Source organism: Canis lupus, chromosome 19 (assembly GCF_048164855.1).
Source record: "Canis lupus baileyi chromosome 19, mCanLup2.hap1, whole genome shotgun sequence".
Taxonomy (NCBI): domain Eukaryota; kingdom Metazoa; phylum Chordata; class Mammalia; order Carnivora; family Canidae; genus Canis; species Canis lupus.
The window spans coordinates 42,664,994-42,677,842 of NC_132856.1; the positions used below are offsets into that span (position 1 = coordinate 42,664,994).

Genomic DNA, 12,849 nt, shown 5'->3' on the forward strand with positions numbered 1-12,849 from the left:
AGAAGCAGGCTCCATGGAGGGAGCCTGATGTATGGGACTCAGTCCTGGAATCACAGGATCATGCCCTGAGCCAAAAGCAGGCGCTCAACCGCTGAGCCACCCAGGCGTCCCTGTTTGTTTATTTTAGAGAGAGAGAGAGAGAGAGAGAGAGAGAGAGAGAGAGCATGAACAAGAAAGGCAGAGGGAGAGGGAGAGGATCCCAAGCAGACTCCATGCTAATGAGGAGCCTACCACAGGGTTGGATCTTATGACCCTGAGATCACAACCTAAGCCATACCAAAAGTTGGATGCTTAACTAAACTGTACTACCCGCGTGCCCCTTAAATAGACATTTCTTTTTTAAAAAATGCAAATGACTGATAAGCAATGAAAATATGCATAAAATCACTAGTCATTAGGGAAATGCAAATCAGAACCACAGTGGGATACACTTCACACCCACATCTGGTATAGCTAAAATAAAAAAGATCAACAGTGTTGGCGAAGATGTGGAGAAGTTGAAACGCTCATACATTGTTGGTTGAGATTATAAAATGGTGCAAGCGCTTTGCAAAAACAGTCTGGCAGTTTCTCAAAATGTTAAACATAAGAGTTGATGTATGACCTAGAAATTCTGCTAGGCATATACTCAGTAGAATTAGAAACATATGACCACACAGAAACTTATATATAGAGGATTTTGGAGTAATAAAGATATTCTGAAGTTAGTGGTGGTAGTTGTATAACTCCGTGAACATACTGAAACCCACGGGATTCTACACTTTAAAAGGATAATTTATATCTCAAGCTGTTCATAAAAAAAAAGAAAAGAAAGCCATCAAACTAATTTCTAAAGTAGTGCCATTTAACTTTCCCTCCAGGAATGAAAGAAGTTTCCTTTTTCTCTTTGTCCTCACTAACTCCTGGTATTGTCAGTCTTTTTGATTTAGTGGTTCGGTAGTGTAATAGCATCTGATAGTGATTTCAGTTTGCATTTCCTTAACGACTAATGATGATGAGCTGCTTTTCATGTGCATATTACCCACTTGTGTATTTTCTTTGATGACAATGGCTATTGAAAATTTTTGCTCGTTTAAAATTGAGTTGCTTGTCTTACAGTTGTGTTGTAAGAGATTTTTTCCAAGTCTTAATTTTTTATTATTAGCCTGAACAGACAATAACATTTTATTTATTTGTTTGTTTGTTTGTTTGTTTGTTTGAAGATTTTATTTATTTATTCATGACAGACACAGAGAAAGAGAGAGAGGCAGAGGCACAGGCAGAGGCAGAAGCAGGCTCCATGCAGGGAGCCTGATGTGGGACTCGATCCCAGATCTCCAGGATCACACCCCAGGCCGAAGATGGCGCCAAACCGCTGGGCCATCAGGGCTGCCCGAGGATAACATTTTAATAAATATGATCAGAACAAACAAAATCTGAGGGAAATAAAATAAGAACTTTACATATTGTTCTTTGCAAGTATAAACAAGACTGCATAAAAAGACTGAAGTGGCTATTTTCCCCATATTAAATGCTTAAACACAGTTTTGAATACACAGTATGTTCCAGTATCTATCTAGTTGCTTATAAATATTGTTTTTAATGTGATTAATGAATTTGTTTCCTATAAAATTGATCTAAGGTAGATTATAATTATGCTCTAAGGGATTTTGATCTCTTCTCTATATAAGTCCTTTATTAGATTTATCATTTGCAAATATTTTCTCAGTCTCTGGCTTCTCTTTTCATTCTCTTAATAGTATTTTTGAAAAGCAAAAGCTTTGGATCCCCGGGTGGCTCAGCGGTTGAGCGCCTGCCTTCGGCCCAGGGCGTGATCCTGGAGTCCTGGGATCAAGTCCCACATGGGGCTCCCTGCAATGGAGCCTGCTTTTCCCTCTGCCTGTGTCTCTGCCTCTCTCTTTGTGTCTCTCATGAATAAATAAATAAAATCTTTTTAAAAAGAAAAGAAAAAGTTTTACATTTCAATGGTGTCCAGTTCATCAGTATTTTTCCTTTATGGATCTTGCTTTTGATGACATGTCTAAGAAATCTCTGCCTAATTCAGGGTCACAGAGATAGTTTTCTCCTGTTTTCTTCTACAAATTCCTTTAGTTTCACCTGTTTACATTTAGGTTTTGAATCTATCTGGAGTTAGATTTTGCGTATGGTGTAAGGTAAGTGACCAGTTGTTTCTGTGTCATTGGTTAGAAGAAAATGATCCTTTCCCCTTGGGACTTCTGTTAAAAACCAGTTGTCCACAACTTATGTAGTTTTCTTTCTGAACTCTATTCTGCTCCATTTATCTAATGTGTGGGCCATACCACACTCACTTGGTTATTTTACATTTGTAATAACTTTTAAAATCAGATAATGTCCTCCAGTGTGCTGTTCTTCAAAATTGTTTTGGCTATTCTGTGGTTTTTCGCATTTCCTTATAAATTATGGAATGAGTTTGTTGACACCTTCAAAAAATTCTGAAATTTTTAATTGTAATTGCCTTGAATCTATTGGTCAGTTTGAGAATCGCCATCTTAACAATACTGAGTCTTCTATTAATGAACATAGCATAGTATTTCTCTCCATTTATTTAGATCTGACATTTTTTTGAGTTTTGGTGACTTGAAATGATTGTTGCTGACAGTTGTCAAATTTTATACTGTTCTTTTGTAGATAAAAATCATTAACCTATTCAGATATCATAACCAGAAGATATTTTGCAGTATTTTTAACCTAATAACAACCTATACTTCCAGTATTTTTTTTTTACTTACAGTATTTTTATTATATTTTTCTATCGTAAAATTTTTAAAAAGATTTCTTGAAAGGCGCTAGGTAGGTATGATTTTGTCATAATTATACTAATTGTGATACTTGTAGAAACTCAACTCTAATGGAGAAGACAAAAGTACCTTTTAACTTTTTTTTCCGTGTTTTGTATTTAAAGGCTCGCCAACTCAATTCCTTGAAGAGAAAATGCCCTACGAGGGATATCAGAACATCCAGAGCTGGCCAGAAAATACAAACTTTTGCTTTGAGCCAGAACAGTTGGTGAATCCTACCCAGACTGGTAAGTACAGACTTGCCTGTGACTGCTCAGTGTAAGCAATGACATAAACATGAAATATTTGCAGCCACCATGTAGATAAACTTTTTAGCTTAAATATAGCTTGTAAAGCACAACCAAGGTGTAATCATTTACTCTGAACATTTAGTTGACCCTTTCTCTTCTCAATCCCTTCTTCTGAGGCCCATGCCCCTCTAAATCTCTCCCTTTCAAGGACTGTTTTTGTAATTTAACTGAAACTGATATTCATTGAAGACTAAATTGTCAGTAGTACCTTAGATTCTTAATTCTTCCAAAAGGAATTTTTACAGTAATTATAGCACCATTTGTTGAATGTCTGTTTCGTGTGCCAGGCACAGTGCTAGCACCTTCCTATACATATTTTCTGTGTTTCTAACCTAAGTCTGCAAGTATTTATCATCCTCATTTGACAGAAGGAACTAAGACTCATACCCAATTTCTATAAAATCAAACTAATCTATAGAGACCAAAAGCATAGTTTTTGGTAGTTGCCTAGAGCTAGAAATGGTGGCAGGAATGGATTGTAGAAGGACCTCAAAGTGGTAGCATCAATGGCCCCATGCCAGGTTGAGAGCTCAGTTTTTTTTGTTTGTATTTTGTATTTATATATGGCTTCCTTTCTGCCATCTAACTTATAAGGTGCTTATAGCTGATTCCAAATGAACTAGTACTTGATGTTCTATACCATTTTCTAATTATTGACTGTCTTAGATATATGATAATTTTTAAAAACTGCTTTATTGAGTCGTAATTCGTATAACATACAATTCACCTATTCAAAGTGTACAATTCAGTGGATTTTTAGTGTATTCACATATATATAAAGCTATCACCAGAATCAGCTTTACAATATTTTTATTACCTTAAAAACAAACTCTGTATTCTTTAGATATCACTCCCTGTCTCTTTATCCAACCCAGCACTAAGCAACCACTAATCGACTCTCTCTCTAAATTTATCTGTTCTGCACATTTTATAAGATGGAATCGTATGTGCTCTTTTGTGACTGGCTTTTTCACTTAGCAAGCTTTCAAGAATTGTGCATTTTGTGCCATGGGTCAGTGCTTCATTCTTTCAGAGGGACCTATTGCATAGATATACCACATTTTGTTTATCTTTTCATCAGTTGATAAATGTGTAGGTTGTTTGCGGGGTTTTTTTGTTTTTGTTTTGTTTTACTGTTGTTAGTACTGCTGTTTTAATCATTCATGTACAGGTTTTTGTGCAAACACACATTTTCATTTACCTTGGGTTTGTTTATACCTGGGTTGGTATTGCTGATTATTTGGTAACTATTTAATCATTTGATGAATTGCCCAACTATTTTCCAAAGCATCCATTTTATATTCTTACCAATAGTGGGTTAGGTTTATAATTCCTCCACATCTTTAAAAATGCTTGTTTTACCTTTTGAAAAATTATATTTAGCCTAGTTGCTATTGAAATGGTATCCTGTTGTGATTTTTATTTGCATTTTCCTCTTAGCTAATGATCATCTTTTTATCTTTTCATGTGTTTACTGGCTATTTGTATATCTTCATTAGAGAAATGTGTATTCAGATACCATGTCCTATTTTTTTTTTAAGATTTTATTTATTCATGACACAGAAAGAGAGAGAGGCAGGGAAACAGGCAGAAGGAAAGAAACAGGCTCACTGAAGGAACCCAATCAGGACTTGAACCCAGGACCCCGGGATCATGACCTGAGCCAAAGGCAGGCACTCAACCACTGAGCCACCCAGACGTTCCCTTTGCCTTTGTCCCATTTTCTTTTTTTAAGATTTTATTTATTTATTCATGACAGATACAGAGAGAGAGGCAGAAGCACAGGCAGAGGGAGAAGCAGGTTCCATGCAGGGTGCCTGATGTGGGACTCAATCCCAGGTCTCCAGAATCACACCCTGGGCCGAAGGTGGCGCTAAACCGCTGGTCCACCGGGGCTGCCCCCCTTTTTACCATTTTTAATTGGTGTGTCTTTGTTGTTGTTGTTGTCTTATAAGAGTTCTTTATATACTAGACCCTTATTAGATTTATGATTTGCAAATATTTTTTCCCATGTTATGGGGGTTGTCTTCTAATTTTCTTTTCTTAATTTTCTTGATAGTGCCCTTTGATGCATAGAAGTGTTTTATTTTGATGAGGCCCAATTACCTAGTTTTTATTTTGCCGTTCATGCTTTTGTGTCATAGCTAAAAATTCATTGCCAAATCTGAGGTCATGAACATCTATCCTTATGTTTTGTTCTAAAAATTTATAATTTTATCTCTTGTATTAAGGTCTTTGATCCATTGTAAGTTGATTTTTGTATATGGTGAGAGGTAGAGAAATCCAGATTCATTATTTTGCATGTGGATATCCAGTTGTCCCAGCTCCATTTTTTGAAAATATCATTCTTTCCCCATTTCCTAGTCTTGGCATTCTTGCTGAAATCTGTTCACCATAGACCTATAGTTTTATCAACTCTTAGTTCTATTGCACTGATGTGTATGTCTGTCCTTATACCAGTACTATTCTATCATGATTACTGTAGCTTTGTGTAAGTGTTGCAGTGGAGAAGTGTGAATCTTCCTACTTTTTAAAAAAAATATTTTATTAATTTATCATGAGAGACACAGAGAGAGAGGCAGAGACACAGGCAGAGGGAGAAGCAGGCTCCATGCAGGGAGCCCGTTATGGGACTTGATCCCGGGACTCCAGGATCACACCCCTGAGCTGAAGGCAGGGGCCAAACCATTGAGCAATCCAGGGATTTTTTTTTTTTTTTTTTTTTTTTTTTAATGATTGTTTTGGCTGTTCTGGGTCCTTTGCAATTCCACATGAATTTTATAATCAGCTTGTCAATTTTTTTTAAAGATTTATTTTATTTGAGAGAGAATGTGTGAGAGAGCACACGAGGGGAGGGGTGCAGAGGGAGAGAGAGAAGCAGACTTCTCACTGAGCAGGGAGCCCAATGTGGGGCTCCATCCCAGGATCCCGGGATCATGACCTGAGTAAAGGCAGATGCTTAACTAACTGAGCCACCCAGGTGCCTAGGTTGTCAGTTTCTGTAAAGAAATCAGCTGGGATTCTGCTGGGAATTGCGTTGAATCTATAGATCAAATTGAGGAGTTTTGCCATCTTAACAATATTAAGTCTTTCAGTTCATAAACATAGAATGTTTTACATTTATGTATACCTTATTTCAACAATATTTTTGAAGTTTTCAGAGTATAAATTTTATACTCTGTTTTGTAAAACCTATTCCTAATATTTTGGTTTTTTGATGCTATGAATGGAATGGTTTTCTTTTTTTGGAATAGTTTTCTTAATTTCATTTTTAGATTGTTCATTGGAAGGTAATAGGTATACAATTGACTTTTGTATATTGATCTTGTATCTTCCAACCTTGCTGAACTCATTAGTTTTAGTAGTTTTTTAGTGGATTCCTCATGATTTGACAAAAAAGATAGAATGCCATTAGAGATGGGAAGATTGTATGAATGGTCATTTGGGAAGCATGTTACATTTTGACTTTATTTTATATATTAAAAATTGGTAATCTAGGGGTGCCTGGGTGGCTCAGTTGGTTAAGCATATACCTTCAGCTCAGTTCATGTTCTTGGGGTCCTGGGATTGAGCCCCGCGTCCTACTTAGCCTACTTATCCCTCTGCTGCTCCCCCCTGCTTGTGCTCTCTCACTCACTCTCTCTCTGTCAAATAAAATAAATTAATAAAATCTTAAAAAAAAAAAAGGATTGGCAATTTTAGGAAAGCCAAGAGGGGCACCAGGGTGGCTCAGTGGTTGAGCATCTGCCTTTGGCTCAGGTCATGGTCCCAGGGTTCTGGGATCAAGTCCCCGCATTGGGCTCTCCTCAGGGAGTCTGCTTCTCACTCTGCATATGTCTCTGCCTCTCTCATGAATACATAAATAAAATCTTTTAAAAAAGAAAGTTAAGATATAAGGGGTGAGTTCTAGATGTCTCGAGGTACAAATTTGAGTATTACTAAGTTACAGGATTTTAAACTGTAGGATTAAATGAGATCACTATGAGGGAGTGAATATAGATGGAGAAAAGGTCTTCTCCCTGTAACCACTCATTTCTTTAGTTTTCAGCTTAAGTATTTATCAGGTGAAGATCTTCTTGAACGAAAATATTGCTCTGCTAAATGTTCTCAGCCCTGACCTTCTGCATCTCCTCTGTTTTTTTTTTTTTTTTTTTTAAGATTTTATTTATTTATTCATGATAGACGCAGATAGAGAGGCAGAGACACAGGCAGAGGGAGAAGCAGGCTCCATGCAAGGAGCCCGATGTGGAACTCAATCCCAGGACTCCAGGATCCCGCCCTGGGCCAAAGGCAGGTGCTAAACCGCTGAGCCACCCAGGGATCCCTTCCCTTTTTTTTTTTTTTTTTTTCTTTTTAAAGATTATATTTATTTATTCATGAGAGACACAGAGAGAGAGAGGCAGAGACATAGGCAGAGGGAGAAGCAGGCTCCATGCAGGGAGCCCGATGTGGGACTCGATCCTGGGGCTCCAGAATCATGCCTTGGGCCAAAGGCAGATGCTTAATCGCTGAGCCACCCAAGCGTCCCTCCTCTGGGTTTTTAGAGCACACAGGCTCTGCCATATTAGAGGCACTCCGTAAAAAATAAGTAAATGACGGAACTTGGTTAGAAACCATTCATTTTTACATGCAAGTTAGCAAATCTTCCATCCTCATATGCACACCATACAATTACTCTCCTTGATGGTTTAGGCTTCCTGTTTTCCTTCAGTGGAAGTGCAAGAAGCAGAACAAGCAAGCAACCACCCCAAACCAAGTGATACTGGAGAGAATGAATGGTTATAATCTCTCTTCCCAGCTCCCCTGCTGTTCTGGCGAAGCAACATTGGGGTCTCCTCCATCCCCAACAGTTCTTAGTTTGCCTTCTGCTTGTTTATACTTACCAGTGCCATGGTCTCCCCTGATCTTGACAACCCTAACTAGAAGAGGGTGGTACAGCTTGCCTCTGACAAATGAAGCCCCTGAAGGGAATGAGTCACTAGGATCCACCAAGGAACTAGTTAGAAATCAGATTCTTAGGGCCTAGCAATCAGTGTTTCTTTAAGGCTGCAGGGTAATTCAGATGTGTGCAAATTTTGAGAAGGCCTCCTTAGAAGCAGATTTTTTTTAAAGATACTACTTATTTATTAGAAAAAGTGAGCACAAGCAGGGAGAAGGGCAGAGGAAGAAGCAGACACCCCACTGAGCAGAGCACTCAATGCAGGGCTCCATCCTAGGGCCCTGGGATCATGGCCTGAACTGAAGGCAGATCCTTAACTGACTAAGCTACCTGCCCCAGAAGCTGAATTCTTTTTTTTTTCTCTAATAAAGAATTTATTGTAGGATTGGCGTATTTTATATTAAGGGTATATTTTATACTAAGGGCAATGAGAAAAAGCATGCTATTATCCCCCTTTCTGGTACCTAGAATAAAACCATGCTGATCACAAACCTTTCCAGTGTAGAATATCAGAAAGATTAATTAATTAATTAATTTATTTATTTATGATAGTCACAGGGGGGTGGGGCAGAGACATAGGCAGAGGGAGAAGCAGGCTCCATGCACCGGGAGCCTGATGTGGGATTCGATCCCGGGTCTCCAGGATCGCGCCCTGGGCCAAAGGCAGGCGCCAAACTGCTGCGCCACCCAGGGATCCCAGAATATCAGAAAGATTAAATCACAAATCTTTTAGTACATTTCTCAAAGTTCTGTTGACCATCGCATTCTTAATATTTAATTTCTGCTTCAGGGCAGAAATGTCTTATGACCATTTCATGACTAAAGATCAAAAAGAAAGGAAGCCACTTTAAAGTAATTTGGAAACAGTATCCACAGTTTAAAGGCTGATTATCCTTTGCTTGCATTGGAATACATGCTGATCTGTCTGCTCAAGGAAGTAGATGTGCTAGTAGCAATGAACACACAGGACAATTTTTATTTAAATTCTAGTTGGTTAACATATAGTGTAATATTGGTTTCAGGGATAGAATTCAGTGAATCATCACTTACATATAACACTCAGAGCTCATCATAGCAAGCGTCCCTTAGCAAAATTTTTGCTTGGCCTGACTGGCTTTGTGACTGGCTTTGCTCTTTTCTCGTATAAGAAGGCAGTTTCCCTGATGTTTTGAGTGTCTTTACTTACGGCAACTTCTGATTCTAGAGTTTATTTCTCTTCTTAAGATGCCAGCTGTTCACCTTGTTTTATTCAGACAGTTCTTTAAAGGTAGTTTTCTTCATAAAGTCCACATGAGGTATTGTCTTTACTTGTCTGGCTGTCTTCCCCTCCCCCCATATAACCTAAAATGAATGTCTAAATATATATTGAAAGTTTAATTATATCTGTACTTTCAACTCTAAACATATTATAGAATTGAGTATTAGTTGTGCTTTTGGTTTTTTATTTGTTAGCTGATTCAGATAATCAAATCTTAGAGAATATGAGATTACATATTCTTTACCATGTTCAGTCACATATTATCTCAATTTATTTAACTTCTATTGATGACACAAATGTAGCCAATCAGTATTCATCATAATGTAAGAAATGCTAATCTTTTTAGCTATATTCACTGAATGAGTTTTAAATTCCTTCTTTATTCCAGATCCTTTTAAGATGCACCATGATGATGGCCTGGAGGATTTTCTCTTTCTCCCCAGTGGAACAACCAGTGCTGCAGCATTTACAGAACGAAATGATCCCCTGCAAGACAGTTATGGTATGATTTCTTCAACTAGATTGATTGGTTAACTCCAAACAATTAAGATGGACTTTTACCCATCACCTTTGAATTTAACCACTCATATTTTTTGGCTCTAGCTGTAACAAGGCTCTTTCTAGATTGGTCTCAGGAGAGAATTTAGTTGAGCTGCTCAGGGTCTGCTCACCTCCTCTCATTGGATCTTGAATACTATACGATAGGGCCAGATTCTTTTTTTTTTTTTTTTTTAAATTCAGACAGAGAGAGAGAGAGAGGCAGAGACACAGGCAGAGGGAGAAGCAGACTCCATGCAGGAAGCCTGACGTGGAACTCAATCCTGGGTCTCCAGGATCACACCCTGGGCTGCAGGCGGCGCTAAACCGCTGCGCCACTGGGGCTGGATAGGGCCAGATTCTATCTCCACATTATACCAGCTCATTACCTCAGGCAAGTTATGTCCTCTCTAAACTGTGATTTCTTTATCTGTGGGGCCAGCGCTTGTTCCTGCCTTAAAGATGTGGTGACAATTAAATAGAATTTTATAAGAGCACTTCTCATAACATCTGGTACTTAGTAAACATTAAACATGTCTTATTTCTCAATTAGTAGTATCCTTATTCCTGGTTTTGTATAACTTTTAACGTGAATGTGGCCAGGATACCATGAGGGAAGTGAAACTTTACTTCTTACCATCTTAGGTTTTTAGCTGGGACTCTTAACAAAAAGACAGATTAGCAGGAGACAGTTTGTTAACACATGCAGAATCCATCATACGGGAGAAAAGTAACGCAAAGTGGTAGCTTAGAATTTAAATTTATATAGCATCTTCAACAAAGAACAGTAAATGTGTAAAGAAGTGAAAGGAAAGGGTTACTTGGGTGGCTCAACTGGTTAGACATCTGCCTTCAGCTCAGGTCATGATCCTCGGGTCTTGGAGTCAAGCCTGGCTTTGGGCTTCTTGCTCAGTAGGGAGCTTACTTCTCCCTCTTCTCCTCCTACTTGTGTTCTCTTGCTATCAAATGAATAAATAAAATCTTAAAGAAAAAAAAAAAAAAAAGGGCAGCCCCAGGGGCTCAGCAGTTTAGCCCCGCCTTCGGCCCTGGGCATGATCCTGGAGATCCGGGATCAAGTCCCATGTCAGGCTCCCTGCATGGAGCCTGCTTCTCCCTCTGGCTGTGTCTCTGCCTCTCTCTCTCTCTCTGTGTGTGTCTCTCATGAATAGATAAATAAAATCTTTTAAAAAAGAAAAGAAATGACAAGACAAAGGAATGCAGTTTTTAGGCTTCCATGAGTGGCAAACTGTGGGTAAAAAATGCGTGAGAAAAAAAAAAAATGCGTGAGAGGGATCCCTGGGTGGCGCAGCGGTTTAGCGCCTGCCTTTGGCCCGGGGCGCGATCCTGGAGACCCGGGATCGAATCCCACATCGGGCCCCCGGTGCATGGAGCCTGCTTCTCCCTCTGCCTATGTGTCTGCCTCTCTCTCTCTCGATGTGTGACTATCATAAATAAATAAAAATTAAAAAAAAAATGCGTGAGAGGGAACCAGTGGAGTAAAGTTTGTTTGCAGGTTCCTCTGGTGCTCTCTCTGGGCTGATAGTCTGTCTCCCAGAAGAAGAGAATTTATATCCTGCCCTTAGGCAGAAAGTGGGGAGCTTTTTCTAGGTTTATTGCTCCCTAATTGCTTTCAGTTCAAAATAATTTTTATGTCAAAGAGGCATATTTTGTAGTGACATTCTGGTTTCCTTCAGTACCTATTGCCAATAAGTCCCACTTCCAATAATGCTTATAATTTTGTATTTGTAAAGCTCATGCCTAATAATATGTTGTAATTATGCTTCTCTTTGAACTGAGGATCTAGGGGGAAAGATGTCATATAAGTTAATGTTGATGCTATCCATGTTGATGCTATCCATGTAGTCACCTGACGTTTTGATTGTGGCTTTGACTCCTGTATTTTTCAGCTTGCCAGCTAGCAAGTCATTTAGTCCCACTGACTTCTTTACAGCATCTTGTTCTCTTCCTTTATGCTCCCTCTGCCTTCCTCTGTAGAAGCCCCTGTCCCTTCATATCTAGGCCACCTCAGGAGTCTCCTGACAGACTTCCTGCTCCCTTTTAAATTCATTCCAGACATACCTGTTGCGTTGGTCACTGGGTCCCTGTTCTATATTTATCATCTCATTTTTCATTAAGACCTTAAAAGACTGTTTTTTGCCCTTCAAGTCTAAATTTCTCTGGCTTTCCAGATCCTTCTTCCATTGTTCGCTCTAATCCTGTTTTCTCTCTGGTTTGCAAGATCTATTTGAATCCAACTGATTTGATAGTTGCAGAAACATTCTTGTCCTACTGGCATTTTCATACTTTTCTTTGCTCAGTGTCCTCCGTCCTTGAAATGGACTACTCTCTCCTCTCTTCCTGCTCTTGCTTCTCCTCTGAAGCCTCTGTAGCTGTTCTGATCCTCATGGTTGTTCTTAAACTCTTGGAGCACTTAGTCCATACTATACAGTATTTTTTTAAACTTTTTTTAAAATGACATTTCAAGATTATTATTTGAGAGAGAATGAGCAAGAATGAGCACAAGTCAGGAGGAGTGCAAGAAGGGAGAGGCAGAGGGAGAAGCAGGCTCCCCATCAAGCAGAGTCTGGTGCGGGGCTCAATTTCAGGACCCTGGGATCATGACCCAAGCCAAAGGCAGACACTCAAACTAACTAAGCCACCCAAGTGCCCCCTATACAGTATTTAATATATGTTTGTCTTGCCCCTCTAGCTAAATTGTAATACTCTTGATGGCAAGGACCATGTGATATTAAATCCCCTATTATGTCTGACAGAGGCTAGCATGATAATAATCCTTCTACATTTGTCTCTTTCTAAATAATTTACAAACATTTTCACAGAACTGTTGTGTAATGTTGCAGAGGAAGGCATTCATCTCATTTTACAGATGAGGAAATCAAGAGTCACAATTCCTTACTGTACATTGTGTTGTGCCAGTTATGATATTTTTGGTGCTAGAGCTTCATCTTTGGTACTTTGACTCCTTGCAATATGCTGTAGAAGGTT

The 12,849-nt window shown here is 38.9% G+C and overlaps 1 protein-coding gene across 36 annotated transcripts in view; it reads left to right on the top strand.

Moving 5' to 3' along the window:
- MAP4 (microtubule associated protein 4) overlaps positions 1-12,849 on the top strand; it is a 204,522-nt gene that overhangs the window by 134,606 nt on the left and 57,067 nt on the right. For all 36 annotated transcript variants that reach the window (XM_072786384.1, XM_072786386.1, XM_072786369.1 and 33 more), the window contains 2 exons: positions 2,924-3,046; positions 9,695-9,808. In XM_072786384.1, the coding sequence (XP_072642485.1) occupies positions 2,924-3,046; positions 9,695-9,808 (237 nt within the window). The remainder of the gene's footprint in view (positions 1-2,923; positions 3,047-9,694; positions 9,809-12,849) is intronic.